At 42.5% G+C, this 17,797-nt stretch overlaps 1 protein-coding gene across 1 annotated transcript in view; it reads left to right on the top strand.

The window, feature by feature from the left end:
* SH3RF3 (SH3 domain containing ring finger 3) overlaps window positions 1-17,797 on the top strand; it is a 465,406-nt gene that overhangs the window by 235,967 nt on the left and 211,642 nt on the right. Inside the window, exon 2 of the mRNA XM_012556270.1 lies at window positions 7,839-7,846. Coding sequence (XP_012411724.1) covers window positions 7,839-7,846 — 8 coding nt within the window. The remainder of the gene's footprint in view (window positions 1-7,838; window positions 7,847-17,797) is intronic.

The raw sequence follows: 17,797 nt of genomic DNA, 5'->3' as shown, positions 1-17,797 counted from the left end.
ATTAAAATTATTATTAATTGCAATCATTTATGAGTAATGTATTTTGAGTTTCTACATAGACAATCATATCATCTGCAAATAATTATAGTCTTGTTTCTTCCTTTCCAATCTGGCTACCTTTCCTTCTTTCCTTCCTCCGTCCCTCCTTCCCTCCCTCCTTCTCAGCTTCCCTCCTTCCCTCCCTCCCTCTCACCCTCTCTCCTTCCCCTCCCTCCTTCCTCCCCTTTCCTTCTTCCTTCCTCCCTCCCTCCCTTATTTCTTCCCTTCCTTCCTTGCATTTTGTCCAACTGCATCTCCAATACAATATTGAAAAGGAGCGAGGATAAAAGACATCCTTGCCTTGTTCCTGATCTTTCAGGTGATGTGCTCAAGATTTCTCTATTAATGATGATATTTTCTGTGGGGATGTTGTTAATATTCTTTATTGGGTTAAGGGAATTATATCCTAGATCACTTTAATAAGAGGTTATTTCTGGATTACAGATCAGTTTTGAATTTTATCCAATGATTTTTAACTTTTAAAATGATACGGTTTTTCTCTTTCAATCTGCAGCGTGACAAATGACATTAAATTTTTCTAACATTAAATCTACCTTCCACTTCTTAAATATCCAAATTAGACATGATGTGTCATCTCTGTTTATACATTGTTTGAGTCCGTTGGCTAATATTTTGTTTTGGAGACTAGCTCGTGGTGCACCAGACGTATTTCTCATTCATGCTGACACTGAGGGTGTAGCCCTTTAGACCTCAGGTTTACTAGGGATCTCCTAGTAGACTCCCCATCATGAATGGGCCATGTCAACATCAAAAAGTGCCGCAGAGCTCCATGGTTCAGCAGAAACCTCACAGTAAAAATTGACTTTGGCACTCACTTCCCAGGGTTTCTGTTTTCACTTTTGACCTTCACATAATCCTTCCTTTCATGTCTGCCCAGAAATATAGTTCTTTCTCTTGTTATGATGGATACTGTCACATATACCCAATAGTGGAGAGTCCAGTCTAATGAGCCGCCAACATACCTAGCATCCAGTTAGCAACAGTTTGCCAATCTTATTTCATGTCTCCTGATGCTTTTTTGTTGTTGGAATGTTTTAAAACAAATCTCACACATCATATTTTACCCATAAGTTCTTCAGTATGTATCTCCAACAGATAGTGTCTAAAAAATTAACCGCAATATCATCACACCTGTCAAAATTAAGAGTAATTCCTTAGTATCATCTAATACCTGTCTATGAACACATTTCCCTGACAGTCTCTAAAATATTTTTTATGGATGTTTTATTTGATTCCAAATTAAAATAAGGTCTACACATGGCATTGGATTGTATTTCTTATTTTTCTTTTAATCTCTAACAGTTCCCACTGCCCTTTTTTCCCCATGCTATTTATTAGTTGAAAAACCAGTTGCTGTTGAGTTGATTTCCACTCATAGCGACCTCATGCATATCAGAGTAGAATTGTGCTCCATAGGGTTTTTAAAAAAAATTTAATAATATTTTATTGCATTTTACATGAACGTTTACACAACAAATTAGGTTCCCATTTAACAATTTTTATAAAAGTAATTCCATGACATTGGTTACAATTTTTACAATGTGTCGGCATTCTCATTATTTCCATCCTGTGTGTTCTGTTGCCCTTAATCTAGCTTGCCTTCCCCTCTTTGCCATCTCATCTTTGCTTTTGGGTAAATGTTGACCATTTAGTCCCATATAGTTGATTGTTTAAGGAAGCACATTACTCATGGTTGATATTGTTTGTTTTATAAGCCAATCTATTATTTGGTTGAAAGGTGACCTCTGGGAGTGGCTTCACTTCCAAGTTCAAACGGTATCATCTTAGGGCGATAGTCTCGGCGGTTCCTCTAGTCTCTATTGATGCAGTAGGACTGGACTTTTTTAGGAGTTTGCATTTTGTTCTACAATTTTCTCCCATTCTATCTGGGACGATTTAGTCCCTGGTCAGAACAGTCAGTAGTAGTAGCTTGACAGTCTGCAGTGGTAGCCAGGCACCATCTAGTTCTTCTGGTCTCAGATTAGAAGAGGCCATGGTTCATGTGGGCTCTTAGTCCTGTGGACTAATTTCTTCTTTGAACCTTTGATTTCCTTTTGCTCCAGATGAGTAGATACCAATAGTTGCATCTTAGATGGCTGCTCACAAGCGTTTAAGACCCCAGATGCTACTCACCAAACTAAGATGTAGAACATTGTCTTTATGAACTATGTTATGCCAGTTGAGCAAGTTGTCCCCCAAGACTATGGTCCTAAGCTTTTTAACCCAGTCAGCCAATCCCACAAGTTGTTTGAATATGTCTAGGAAGCCTCCATAACTGTGCCACCTATGTGCTTTCTTATATATATGGATATATATGTGGCACACACAAATGTGTATATACATATGCCTACAGGTACACCTATACATGCATGTCCATTTACTCAAATATGCCTTCCTGTACACACACATGCATACATATCTGCCTATGTAACCACACACATATTTTTTGGTTGTTGTTACTGTTGTTGCAAAATTGTATATGTTACAGCATTTACTGAAATTGTCCCTTTTTCTTGGATACCTTGGTCAAGTTGTGCTAACCTCACCAATATCTGGTATTGCCTTTCCCATCACCAAAAATAACAAGTGCCTACTATCTAAAAAGTGATTCCCTCTCTCTTTCCTTCCTATCCCTGGTAACCATCAAAGATGTTGCTTTCCATGCGTGTACCTGTTCTTGACTTTTTATAACAGTGGGACCATACAATGTTTGCCCTTTTGTGATTGACTTATTTCACTCAGCATAATGTCCTCCAGATTCATCCATGTTGTAAGAGGTTTCATGGACTTCTCATTATGTATGTACCACAATTTGTTTATCCCTTCTTCCACTGATGGGCACTTAGGTTGTTTCCATCTTTTTGCTATTGTGGATAATGCTGCAATGAACATAGGTGTGCATATGTCTATTCGTGTCGCTGCTTTTGTATCTCTTGGATATATACCTAGGAGTGGGATTACTGGATCATAAGGTACTTCTATGTCTAGCTTTTTGAGGAAGGGCCATACCATTTTGCATAGTGGATGACCATTTTACAACCCCACCAGCAGTGCATAAGAGTTCCAATATCCCCACAACCTTGCCAGCATTTGTTGTCTTCTGTTTTTTTGATCATTGCCTATTTTGCAGGGATGAGATGGTATCTCATTTGTAGTTTTGATTTACATCCTTCTAATGGCCAGTGATCGCAAGCATCTTTTCATGTATTTGTTGGCTGCCTAAATGTCCTCTTCGGTGAAGTGTTTGTTCATGTCCTTTGTCCGTGTTTCAATTGGATTGTCTTTTTGTTGTTGAGTTGTTGAAGTTTTCTGTATATTTAGAAATTATACCCTTATCAGATATGCCATTGCCAAAGATTTTCCCAGTCTTTAGGTTCCTTTTTTACTGTCTTGGTAAAAAGTCTGTAGATGAGCATAAGTATTTAATTTTTAGGAGGTCCCAGTTATCTATTTTATCTTCTGTCATTCATGCATTTTCAGTTGTGTTTGATAGGCTATTTATGCCAAAAATTAGGTTCCTTGGTTTTATCCCTATGTTATCTTCCAAGAACTTTATAGTTTTAGCTTTAACATTTAGGTCTTTGATCCATTTTTCCATAGGGTATTCAATGGCTGATTTTTCAGAAGTAGATCGCCAGGCCCTTCTTCTGAAGTGTCACTGGGTGGACTCAAACCTCCAACCTTTTGGTTGGCAACCAAGTGCATTAACCATTTGCATCATGCATGGACTCCACTAGTTGAAAAAGCCTAGTCGTTTGTCCTGTAGAATGCCCCACATTCTTGATTTTGCTGATTGCATCCTTGTGGTGTTATTTATTGTGTTCCTGTATCCCCTGTATTCCCTGTAAGATGGTAGTTAAATCTAGTGGCTTGAATATATTGGTTTGTTTGTTTATATTTGTCTTTTCCAAGATCACTTCATAGGTGGTTCTGTGAACCTCCAATTACAGCAGTGTGTTTTAAAGACTGTCTGAGTGCTTTTTTAATCTAGCGTTTTTTTGTTGTTTCCATTAGGAGTGTTATCCAGGGTGCTTGCATTGTGATACTGATAAAAATGGAAGTCCAGAAATAGTTTTTGGTGATGACATTGTTCTCCATTTAGGTTTCTCATTGTCACATCATCATGTAATCTGGCAGCATTGTTCTTCTCAGAGCCAAATCTTTGCATGTATGAATCAGAGAGACTATACCCTATCGATGATCACATTAGTGGGAGGGATGTGACAGTATCTCACGTAAACAGTAATTGTTCTCAATAAGTTAACTGGATGTCAAGAGACATATTTGACACTGGTACATTCCACCTCTGGAGAACAATTACTGTTCATATAAAGATTATAATGAGTTTGTGTCACTTTCTTCTTCTCGTATCCAGTTATCTTCCTGGGTGATTGATTATGTGTCCACAGAGGCCATTTTATTAATACCGTGACCTAGAATCTTCTTAACATTTCTCCTGTTTGGGCTTATTTCCTGTTTTACTTCATACTTCCTCTCCTCTCCTAATATTGTTGATCCTCTCTTCTATTTGATGTTCCTTCATGTGAATATTTCTATATATTTCTTTGGTCTTACTCCACATTCAGTCCTCATTCCCAGGCCCAGTCACTGACCAGACTCCACCTCATGGTTGGGTGGTTTCTAAACCTCTCCTTCTAAGAACCATTCTGGAGAGTCCTGAGGGAAAACAGTGCATGGAAAGAAAGGGCTTTTACATGGAGAACAAATCCCCTTTACAAATATTCCTGGGCCCAGAGAATCGGGCTGATCTTCAGGAGATGTTATTCACTGAGGCTTTTTCAAACTGATGTAGATCATTGAATTTTTTGCCTTAAGAGTAAATAAATAAATAAATAAATAAATGGTTCCAGAGGCCCTGGCCATAGCCAGTGCCAGAACAACGGGTGACAGCCTCTCCAGGCTGTTCAGCCTTCCGTCTGGCAGGCTTCTGAGATTGATGGCAGATTCCACTCCGTCTGGAGCTGTCAGGCCTCCTCCAGCTGAGGAATGCTTCGACAGATAGGTTTACACATTTTCGAGCTGCATGAGGGCAGCACTCCACTTGATTTAGGGCTAAGAAACAAGAAAGGAGAAAGGAAGGTAAAATAAATTGCAGAAGCCTGACATAAACTAGGTAATAGATGGTTTTTCTTATCATAGCTCCCAGCTTCCACCTTCACCCCATCTATTCTTCCACTGTCAGGCAATTTTGCAATTTTTAGAGCTCAGCGAGAGAAGAAAAGCTGTATTAAAGTGAATTGTTTCCAGAAGTCTCTGAGAATCACTTCACTTTAGGTCCAGATAAGCCACAACGTTCCCCATTGGGTTCTTGGATCCCCAGTCACGGTGACAGTTTGAATGGCATTGAACTAGGCATCGAGAAGGGAATGCCATAGGAAGGCAACATTTCTTGCCCTTAATAATGTTTAATTTAGTCTAGATGGAACAAATGCTTAAAAAAAACAAAAAGCTATGTGTCTACTGAAATATATGTAGCATGTGCATGCTGTCTTCTCCCACTTTAGGGTGGCTGTGGAGGTACTCTGAGTGGAAAATGCTGGAAAGAATGGCTTCTGCCCAGTTTCTGTCAGACTGGAATGTGTGTGGTGAATGTGCTCAACTTTGTGACCTACAGAAAGAAGAATGTTACCTTTTCCTTAATTTTAGTCAGCATTGCAAATGTTATTGCAAAACTAAAGAAAAATGGCAAACTTCTGCTTGTACCCATCTCTCAGTGTGTCTTATCTTCCTTCCTTCCTTTCTCATTTTGGCATATCTCAGAAGTAGCTATGACTTTCATTGTGTTGATTTTTTAAAAAGTCATGTATGTTTTATATATTATGTACCTAAATGAAGATTCCATCTTTCTCATAAATTTTGTGAGACTAGTGGAGTGTGTCAGCCTTTATACTGTTATAAATCTAGTGTCTCACACAGTACCTGGTACAGGGAAAGTGATCAGTGTTTGCATGAATGGATGGATGGATGGATGGACGGACAGACAGATGGATGGATGGTTGAATGGACTGATGGAGGGATGGATGCATAGAGGGATGAATGGATGATGGAGGGGTAGATTGATGGATGGACAGATGAATAGATGGAGAGATGGATGGATGAGGAGAAATATTTCAAATATGTACACAGATATACAGTTAGACGCAATCACTCCGCTCACACCCCTAAAGAGGTGTGTGTGCCCTCACCCTGGCTCCCACCAATAAGCAGGTTTTGTGTTATGAGACTGAATTCATATGAAAAGGGTCTATGAGTTACTCACCTCTGTGTCTCCAGCACCTTGCACAGTGTGTAGAATGGAAGTTCCCAAAAATATATGTTGAGTAGAGGTTAAATCATTTATTAGCTAGTGGTCCAAGCTCCATATGAAAAGTCAGGCATTTGGAGTAGTTGTGGATCTGTTCTGAACGTTGAGCCAAAACCTAAAAAGGACTCCTGGGCTTTCCCTTTGAGCACATAAAAATGCTCTTTCCAAGATGACCAGAAGATAAACGTGATGTTGTTTCTCACTTCTCTCCGTGCCGTCTGTCTGGATCTCTGTTTTCTCAAGCATCAGGAATGCTGGGTGTTTGTTTCATGAAATGGAAATCCCCAGACATTTTGCACAGCTCTCACAGATCCCTGCCCCTGCCCCAGCAGGGCTGTGTGCTAAAGCAAGATACAGGAATTGGCCCTCAAATGACTTCTTCATTTGTAATCAATTAACAGCCACCCAACCTTCTTTCCTGTCTCCCTCCCTTCTCCCCCCCAACCTGCAATTTCTCTCTCCCCTCCTCTTGTGTCATTAAGAAACTGATTTGAGTGTGAAAAGAGGATTTCTCACAGGCCGGAGGCCTTAACAAGGCATTGCACTTCTTGTGTGCATCACCTCTTTTTGGGACACATGGCCAGTGTCCTTAATCCTGAGGAAAAGACCTGTAGAAAAGGTACCTGCGGAATTTGTTTTTATTGTAAATATGAAACTTCACCATTGTTGCTAGGCTGTGACTCAGAAAAGTAAGTGCTGGCTGTCCTGGTTGAGCTTCTTTTGTTCTCCTAGATACATACCACCAGTCACTGCTAGACTTACACAGCTCCTTCTGAGCTCACCAGGTTTCTAGGACCCCAACCCTGCTCAAAACCTCTTGCTCTGTTCCCAAGATCTCACCCCGCCCCCACCAAAGAAAAAGTCACTATGTGAGTTTCAGCCTTAAGACCTCAGTAGCAAATATTCTCACGCTCATGTCTTAGTTTCCTGGGGTTGCCTTAACAAAGTACCACAAAGTGGGTGACTTTAAAGAACAGAAATTTATTGTCTCATAGCTCTGGAAGCTACAAGTCTGAATTCAGGGCATTGGCAGGGGCATGTTCTCTCTGCTCTAGGGGAAGATCCTTCCTTGTCTCTTCCAGCTTCTGGTAGCCTTGGCTTATAGATGTATCTTCACATGGAGTCTTCCCCCTGTGTGACCCTATCTCTATGTCTGTTCTCCACTTTTATAAGGTTGGGAGTAATACCCACCCTACTCTGGTAGGACCTCACGAACTGACAACATCTTCAAAGGAAGACCCTATTTCCAAATAAGGTGCATTCACAGGTACAGGGGTTAGGACTTCAGATATCGTTTTGGGGGACATAATTCAACCTATAACAGTTAAAACTTAATATTATCTCTTATGAACCAAAATTGGCAAGCTCGAAAAGATTACGCAGAAATAAGAGAAAGTTTATGCTACAACACAGAATATTTTGACTACTTTTGCTCCCGTGTAACCACTTTTAGAACCCGTGGTTTATTTTATGATAGTCTCTGGCCAGGCAGCAGGAAGAAACTGTGATTTAGGAACTGAAGAGTTGATGAGGAGGAAGCAGTAGAGGGAAGAGGCTGTGGTGGCTCAGGAAGTCTGCTGAGTGAAGTGACCAGCATCCCTGAAGTTCATTGTTGGTTACCTCTAGCTCAGACACTTGCTAATGTCAAGCCAGGGCTTACTGGATGTGGGCCAAATACTAATAGAAGAGGCCAGAGTTTTCCCCTGCCATATGCGTTAGGACTTAGACCAAAGACCTCAGTATAGCACAGGGGTTAGTTGTGTGAGCTTGGGTGTCAGCCTGGCTCCAAGCCCCAGCTCTGGTGCTTACTCGCAGTGTGAACTTATCTCCTCTAGGCCTCAGGGTACTCATCTGTGAAATGGTTATAATAATAGTACTTACCTTATAAAGGAATCCTGATGGTGCAGTGGTTAAAGAGCTTGGCTGCTAACTGAAAGGTCAGCAGTTTGAACCCACCAACTGCTCCATGGGAGAAAGATGTGGCAGTCTGCTCCCATAAAGATTTACAGTCTTGGAAACCCTATGGGGCAGTTCTACTCTGTCCTGTAGGGTCACTATGAGTCGGAATGGACTTGACAGCAACAGGTTACCTTATAAAGTTGCAGTGAGAAATCAATGAGATGATTTCTATGAAGTGCTTAGCTTAGTGCCTGGCACACATAAATATTCAATAAATGTGTATTAATTGTAGTTATTTTATTATTCTTGTTATTTTTATTGCCAAAGGAGGTCAACTGGCTGTTTAGCTCAAGCTACCCAGGATGGCCATTCTTTGGTGATGTTAACACAGTTTAGGGTAGGCTAACAGCACCATGGCTCCCTTGCTACTGCCCTTCCTTTTTGTGCTCATGGCAGACCTCACCAATCAATTACTGAACACTTTCCTTAGGCATAGCCATTAATAGGAGATCTGAGATGCCTACACAGCATCATGCCAGCCCTACGAGAGACTGGTGTATAAACCAGAATGCCAAGTAATCATTTTTCAATAAGATAAAACAACTTTCCAAGGGAACTCAAATAGTCTCAGTGTTAGGAAATCAGCATCAGTCTCTGAGCAGGGAGAGTGGGGTGATCTAAATGTCTTTCATCAATGTGTGGTGCCATGATGTATCCATCTCTACGCTGAGTTACATTTATCTTCCTGGACTACGCCTGAGTCAAGCTGCTTGAATGTGGATGTATCTTCAGACAGACTTGGGAGGGATTTCTTTAGGTGCCCGTTTGACTTTCCTTAAATTCCCTCTCCAAGATCAGGAGGAAGGAGGTGGCACCTTGCTTTCACCCCCACTTGCTGACTACCCATGGATGCACTGTGTGTTCTTAGAAAGTCTTTTACTTTCTCTGGGTCTCACACATGTGCATGTGTGTGTTACCCTCCCTACAGTCTGTTCTCAATGTATCAGCCAGAGGGATGCCGTTAGAGTGTATGTCAAACATGTCATTCCTCTCCCCAGAACTTTCCAGAAGCTTCTCATGTCACTCGGTGTAAAAGCCAAAGCCCTTATAGTTCCTTACACTACCTGGTTGCCTCTCCTTTACTATCTCCCTCACTGCCCCCTCTCCTGCCGTACTGACCTCTGGCTGTCCTTGAACAGACCCACGATTGTCCCCTCAGCCCAGGCACATGCCCCAGCCTGTCCTCCTGGTCTGGAACACTTAACCCCAGAAACCACACGGCTGACTTCCTCTTCTTCAAGTTCTTCTCACTGTCGTCTTCCCAGGGATATGTATTTTCATAGCACTTACTGTCTTTAATATACTATAGATTTTTACTTTTTTATTTTGTACGTGTCCCCTCTTCAAAATATACACTCTCTTAGGATAAGGTGCTTGTTTGTTTGGTCTATTTTGTTTCTAATGTATTCCCAGTTCCTAGAACAATGTCTGGCACATATTAGGTGATCAATAAATACTTAGTAAATGAGTGACTATATTAATAACAGCTCTTCAAAGTTTCATTAAGCTCTTTGGCCCCGTGGCACAATGTAATTACAAATACCCTCGTGATAATTTTCAGATGAACTTGTCCTTTTTGTAACAGAGAGTCCCAATTTCTCCTGCCCTCCCATGCAGGTGATTCTTAATGTAACTGACCTAAAGGAGCTTGTGTCCACAATAAGAACTGGTCCAGATTCTCTTGTGGATCTTTCTGATGCTGTGAATCTGTCAGCACTTACTCCTCTGAAGCCATCTGGACCCAACAGAAGTACATACCAGGAATCTGTGGCTTTCAGCTTTAGCTATGAGAAGACTTCATGATCTTTGCCAATCTTCCAAGTACTTTTGTTTAAAGTATATGTTGGCCACGGTTGATGTAAACAGCAGCAGAAGAGGCTCTTTATCCACTAGAGGGAAGAGCAGCTGCCTTGAACCCGCCCCTCATGCCACCTGTATCTGAAATGGATCAGGCAGACCTTCAGTGGCCTGCTTATATGGTGCGGGGTAGACAGACCCGATTATTTACCAGTTTCCCTCTGTCTGCCCCATCTCTAGCCTATGAGAGCTCATTCACCTGATCCTATTTTTAGACAAGGTCTTATCAGCTCTGAGAGCTGCACCCAGGGGTGCTTAACTGAAACTTACTCTTCCCTCTCAGCCTGCAGCTCAACTCTGACAAACGAGGCAGCGCCTGTAGACCTGACAGTCAGTGTGCATGTCGTCTTGGAAGGGCTTGGCATCTGCAAGGGCTGAGCAAAGCAGGCGTGGGGAAAGAGGTCCCCCTGCTGCCTCTGACCCCATGCCCATCCCCAAGTATGTATATGGGGACAGAGCCTTCTTCCGTCCTCTGCTGCACACCAGAATCCCAAATCCTCCACCACTCAGCCTTTCCTGGGCTGAGATTGGTCTGCATTGTTGTTTAGTAAGAGCATGTTTCTTAGTTTAGGTTTACTGTGCAGTGCAAAGGAGGTTGGGCCTGACCCCAGTGGGTTGAGCATGCTCTGACTTGCCAGAGGGAAATGGGACCGTTAGCCTGTCTCTGCTGAGCGATTCTCAGAGCTCCTATTCACAAGTGAGGGTCTTGCAGGTCTCTATGCGGTGGTTCAGCTGCTAGTGTGAGCTGCAAAAAAAATAGTGCTTGGGATCATTCTCTTGAATTTACATGGTATGTTAATTGTAACCTTACAAATGTATTGCAGTAGTTCCGGCCACACAGAATAAATGATCAGAAACCGATGGATTCCTTTGAGCTATTCGGATGGGGTGGTAATAAACTGTGAAAGCAGAACCTTGACAGTTCCTGACATCAGCAGGATACAGAAGGCATTTGCAGCCTGGTGGGTAATTTATTTGTATTAATGGGCTGGATGTCAGGCTGTGCCCACAGGCTGGGGGTCCTGTTGAATGTGAATGTAACCAGAGCCTGGCCTGGCTGGACTGCAGGATTTCCCCTTCTCTTGTCTGATTCTGTGCATCCTACACACACACACACACACACACACACACACACACACACACACACAGAGCCCTTGCAGACACAACTCTGCCTGGAACCGCAGTGGCGCGAGCCTCAGTGCTGCCCCTAGAGGATTTTTCAGGAGAGACCTTAGTTCTGAGTCCAGCAATCATCTCCCACGTCTAACACTGCTCAGGGCTCAGCCAGTGACGTTCCTGGAACCTCAGAGAAGAACAGGCTTGTCTATATTTGTCAAGTGCAGACCCTCCCCTGCCTGTGGTTGAGAATTCAAGCTGTGTGATCAATTTTAGCTTTAAAAAAACAGCATGTCCTTGTCGACATATTCATATTGCCTTGAAATGCGTAAGAAACTTTATGTAGCCATTTTGTTACATCAGTTTAATCATCACGTCTTTTAAAAAGGTCAATTCGTTGGTTTCTTGCTTTTAAAATTGCAAAATAAAACAAGCCTAGTCTGATTGTCCATTAGCGCGTATTGCAGGACAGAAAGTAAGGCAACATACATAGCATAGAGTAGGGATCAGCAAACTACAGGCCATGGGCCAAATCTGCCCAAGATCTGTTTTTATAAATAATGTTTTATTGGAACACAGCTATACTCACTCATTTACATATAATCTATAACTACCTTTGTATGACAGTGGCAGAGCTGAGTAGTCACGACAGAGATTCCACGGCCTTCAGTGCCTGAAATACTTAACTGTCTTTCCCTTTACAGAAAAAAAAAGTTGCTGGCCTCTAGCATAGAAGATAAGGGCACCGACTCTGGGTTCAAATCCCAGTTCTGCCACTTCCTAGCTGTGTGACCTTAGGCAAGTTACGTAACCTCTTTGTGATTCAGTTTCCTCATAAAACACAATAAAAATAATACGTCATAAGGTTGTTATGAACATTTAAATGTATTAACAATTGGGAACATGCTTAGAATAATTTCTGATAAGTAGTAAATTTGCTAATTTTTAAAAAATGGAGGCAGTATCTAAGATTGTGGAAACGTCCAACTACCGATTCAAATCTCAGTCAACCTTTCATTTTGGCACTGAAAATTTGAAAACGACCTCAATGTTCAGATGACTCCCCTCCTTACCTTCCCCACCCCTGTGACGGTTCTTCATTTTAAAGAACGTTGCTTTGTGGGTCTAATTGTTTCCTGTCTGACGTCGCACCTGTGTGACTTTTCCCCCAAAATAAGGACAAAGACTTGATTGACTGGAGGAAGAAGAGAGGCTGGTGTGGAAAGAGAACAGTGAGAATCCTGCCACCTCCTTCTGTATGGCTGCGAGGGCTGCATTGCAGTAGCCATGGTTTCGATTGTGCTTTGATTTCAGTGAGATAGAAAAGAAATCTGGCAGGTGAGGGTGGCATAGCAACAAGAAGGCACACTTCTTATCGGAGATAATAAGACACAGAGAAGAGAAAAAGTAGATATGTGGAGGAAAGCCGAAAATAAGCTACAAAATATTTCTCTTTAACTCACTAGAACAGTACGTGATGGGTTACCTGACGTTGCAGATGAGTGTATTCATACCTCTCTGTTTCTCCTTGCTTTCTTGGGCTAGAACATTCCGCTATTACCTGCTCCCCTAGACAATGTTGTTGTTCTTAGGTGCCGTCAAATTGATTTTAGACTCACAGCAACCCCATGTGACAGAGTAGAACTGCCCCATAGGGTTTACTTGGCTGTGATCTTTATGGAAACAGATTGCCAGGTCTTTCGCCCACAGAGCCACTGGGTGAGTTTGAACTGCCAGTCTTCCAGTTAGCAGCTGAGTGCTTAATGTTGTGCCACCGGGGCTCCGTGCTATCCTAGATAGCACTTTGAATAAGCAGGCAACGTGTCAGGAGAGCAGGTAGACCACATGTTTGGAGAACCCCAAATTTTTATTGAGAAGTCTCTGGATCCCCTTCCTGTTCTCTATTTTATAGGCTAGGTTTTCTGGAGTCCTGATTTTTATTATTTTTATGCATTCTCCAACTGATTTGGGGACTCTGAGAATACAGTTTATATCACAGCATTGCTTGTTCACATGCACTTTCTGGTCATTCAAATAACAGTTTCATTTCTCCATAGGGCAGTAATTATTATGTCACTGCCTGCATCAAAACTACAATTTTTGTGCTCTCAGTACAGACCCATCAGGATGTTTTCCCGCATCCCGTGAGTGAAAAAGTTGCTCCTCCTGGCCTTCAGTATCCTGTTCCTCTTACTGATTTAGAATCCTGAGACTCACAAAGAAGACATCCCAACCTCAAAGGAAGAGCTGTAGGAAGCTGAGGCTGCACAGCCCTTACCCATCCCAATCACGGAGAATGTGTCTTCCCAAAATAATTTCCAAGAAAGAAATTTTCTCAACATCTTTTTTTATCTCCTTCCTTGCACCTCCGTTTCCACATTGAAAACCCCCAATTGCACCTGTCTCATTCAGAGTCCCTACTAGGATGTTCAAGGCCCTGCACAATGGGCCCCTTGTAGCCCTGTAGCTCCATCTTCTCTTCCTTGTGCTGGTCCTCCCAGTTCTTCCTGTGTACTTGGTGGGCGCATGTGTACCTCAGGGCATTTTCATTGGTTCCTTGTGCTTGGAATGCTCTTTCCCTAGATACCCCCAAAGCTCATCCTCTCTCTTTATGCAGGTGGTTATTCAGACGTTACCTTCTCAGTGAGGACTACCTGGGCCACTCTATCAAAAGTGTCAACTTATCCCCCCCAACATTTCACATCTCCTTCTCTGGTTTCCAGGATGGCACAAACGGCTAACATGCTCAGCTACTAACCAAAAGGGCTGCTTGAGTCCACCCAGAGGTGCCTTGGAAGAAAGCCTGGCAATCTACTTCTGAAAAATCAGCCATTGATAACCCTATGGAGCACAGTTCTACTCTGACACACACAGGGTGGCCATGAGTTGGAATCAACTCAATGGAAACTGGTAGCTGGTTCCTTGGTTTATTTTTTCCCTTAACCACTTATCACTTTCTAACATACTCTGGATTTTACTTATTTTTGTATTAATTTGATGTCTCCTCCACTGGAATGTAGTAAGCTCCGTAACCAAAAAACCCAAACTCACAGCTGTCAAGTTAATTCTGACTCATAGTGACCCTATAGGACAGAGTAGAACTGTCCCGTAGGGTTTCCAAGGCTGTAAATCTTTACAAAAGCAGGCTGCCCCATCTTTCTCCCACGGAGCAGCTGGGGGGTTCGAACCGCCGACCTTTCGGTTAGCAGCCGAGCACTTTAACTACTGTGCCACCAGGGTTCCTTGTAAATTCCATGAGGGCAAGGATTATTGAGTGTTTTGTTCACTGCCTTAAACCCAGTGCCTAGAACAGTGCCCCACAAATAGTGGGCAGTTGGACTTATTTGTTCATTAAATGTATAATGTTTACTAAAACTACTTCCTGCCTTATACAGTTACTGGGAGGATGAGAATGAAAATTAAATAAAGCCTGTGAAAATGTTCAGAACAATTTAAAATGCTAAACGCATTTGAAAGGTGTAATTCTTTTTTTAATTTTTTTATTGTACTTTAGATGAAGGTTTACAGAACAAATAGTTTCTCATTAAACAGTTAGTACACATATTGCCCCCTATGACAATGGTTAACAACCGCACGAGGGTCAACACTGTCCCTTCTCAACCTTGGGTTCCCTATCACCAGCTTTCCTGTCCCCGCCTGCCTTTTAATCCTTGTCCCTGTACTGCTGTGCCTCATCAGTCCCATTTTGTTTTATGGGGCTGTCCAATCCCCGGCTGAACAGTGAACCTCGGGAGTGACTTCACCACTGAGCTAAAAAGGGTGTCCAGGGGCCATACTCTCTGGGTTTGTCCAGTCTCTGTCAGGCCAGTAAATCTGGTCTTTTCTTTGTGAGTTAGAATTTTGTTCTACATCCTTCTCCAGCTCTGTCCAGGACCCTCTGTTGTGATCCCGGTCAGAGCAGTCAGTGGTGGTAGTCGGGCACCATCTAGCTGTACTGGACTCAGTCTGGTGGAGGCCGTGGTAGCTGTTGTCCATTAGTCCTTTGGACTAATCTTTTCGAAAGGTGTAATTCTTAATGAAGCAACCATAATAGCAAGAAAACAAAATCTTTTTGGAGGGAAGCTATATAGACAAGATTTGTATCATGAAGTCACTGAAACCATAAGGGTGATTTAAAATGACTGGCAAAATAAGGCCTATCAGGAAAAGTTAAACAGCAGAGGATGTTCCTCTCCCTAATTTTTCCAAATCCAGGCAGGCCTACTAAGCTCTGTAATATATTAGTAAAACCAAACCTATTGCCATCGAGGTGATTCTGATTAATGGAGACCCCATGTGTTACAGAGTAGAACTAAGCTTGATTGGGTTTTCAGGGGCTGTAACCTTTCAGAAACAGATCGCCAGGCCTTTCTTTCGTGGTGCCACTGGGTGGGTTCAAACTGCCAACCTTTCGGTGAGTAGGCAAGTGCAAACCCTTTGCACCACGCAGGAATCTATTTTTAATATATTAGGAGGTTCAAAAATACTTACTGTTTTAGGAAGTTCAGAAATCATCACTTGGCCCCAAAGTCAGCCAGCAAAAAGAAGATTCTCCTTTAGCCGAAGGGGATGTGATTCCAAGCTGCAAAGGTAGGCTAGTTTTCTAGACTGGATGAAAGGACAACCGAAGACCTCATTTTCACTTTAAAATGAGTTTACATAGTTGCATTAAAGCATGAAGGTTTTGAGAAGGAATCTCTCATAGCTATAATAGAAAATAATTGGATAGACTCAGTAGCATACAAAATACATTTTGAAGCAAAGCTGCCACAGGTAAATTTCTCTCTTGAGCACAAAGAAATTAACTGGTGTGCCCACGGCTAATAACTGCTGAGGGTTCACTGTGACCCTCCCTTCCAGCCTTCCAGCTGCTGTAGAACAAACCAGTCTTTGAGTGATGATGTGATGGAAGAGCAGCGAGAGCCCAGATTAACGGGAAACTCGGGGACAGCAGTTGCTCAATCACTGAGGCACACGGTACTTGCAGCGACTCAGGCGAGCATTTGTTTTTCTGTCGTGAGATTTATTCCCATTAATAACTTACTTGTGAAGTGCACCGTAAGTCTATAAAAGTGACCGTGACATCCAATTTTGTGGTGACTCCATTATCAAAGAAAGGGGAAGCATTTTGTAAATGAATGTCCGGAGTTAATGATTTCTGTAAATCAGTATGGATATAGAATACCAGGGAACGCTCTCCAGCTCAAACCATGTCCACAAATGCCCCGTGAAGTGAAGATTTCCGCCTCAGTGTCCATGTATTGCAGGCCAGAGGGCCGTCTGAGTCCCATAGGGACAGACCATCATCCTAGATGGGTAGCAAATTGCAGAAGTAATGGTAACTAACCAAAAAAAAAAAAAAAAAAGACCCAAACTCACTGCTGTCGAGTCGATTCCGACTCATAACAACCCTATAGGACGGAGTAGAACTGCCCCATAGGGTTTCCAGAGAGTGGCTGGTGGATTCAAACTGCTAATCTTTTGGTTAGCAGCCAAGCTCTTAACCACTATGCCACCAGGGCTCCAATATATACGTGAAGTAAACCCAAGCCATTACCTATAATTAGATTCAGGTTTTAAATATTTTAACATAACAAGCAAACCCTAGGAGCCCTGGCGGTGCAAACAATTAAGTGCTCAGCTGCTAACCTAAAGGTCGGCAGTTCAAACCCACCGGTGACTCCACAAGAGAAAGGCCTGACGATCTAATCCTATGAAGATTAAAGCCTAAAAAACCCTGTGGGGAAGTTCTCCTCTGTCACAGGGGGTCGCTATGTGTCAGAATCAGCTCAGTGGCACCCAACAACAGCAACAATTTAGTGTCCAAAATGTTAATTCAGGGCTTGAGATTTTCATGTGTTTCTACTATGTATCTGAAGTACCTGAAGCCCTTACAGCGAGAAGAGAACTACAAAAAGGGATTAACTGGGTGGCTTTTTCTTTTCTTCCTTTATTTTTTAATTTTTTTTATTTTGAGATTCGCCCACATAATATAAAGATTTAAAAAACAAAGTCTGTGCCTGTCTGTCATGAGCGAAAACGCAGCCTCCTTGGTCCTGAGCCCCTTTGCCTTTTCTCTTCAAGAGGGGACCCAGGAGCTCCTGCCCAGGGCTCCTTGGCTCAGAACCCATCAGACACACTATGGTGGCTGTTTCCTTCTGTGGTCCCGTGCCTGTCTGTTATGTAACTCGGGGGCCAGTCCTACTTGTCTGTGGTGTTCCCGGTGCCTGGCACAGTGTTGCCACATCACAGGAGGGAGGAAAAGGGACACATTGCCAACGATTTCATCCGCGTGACAGTAAGGAGCTCAGGAAGAAGAAAAACATGAGTGGTCCTTAAGATGTGACTCTGCTCACATGACCATTGTCAAAGTTTATAAACACTGCGGAAGGAATCTCTGAAGCTTTACAGGCCTTTCAAACAAATCTTCTAAGAAATCTATCATTCTGGTAATGAAAGAACTTTTCATTTTATAACCGA

Source organism: Trichechus manatus, unplaced genomic scaffold (genome assembly GCF_000243295.1).
Source record: "Trichechus manatus latirostris isolate Lorelei unplaced genomic scaffold, TriManLat1.0 scaffold00004, whole genome shotgun sequence".
NCBI lineage: Eukaryota > Metazoa > Chordata > Mammalia > Sirenia > Trichechidae > Trichechus > Trichechus manatus.
Note: the sequence above shows the minus strand (reverse complement) of the source record. Positions and strands in the feature narration are given on the sequence as shown.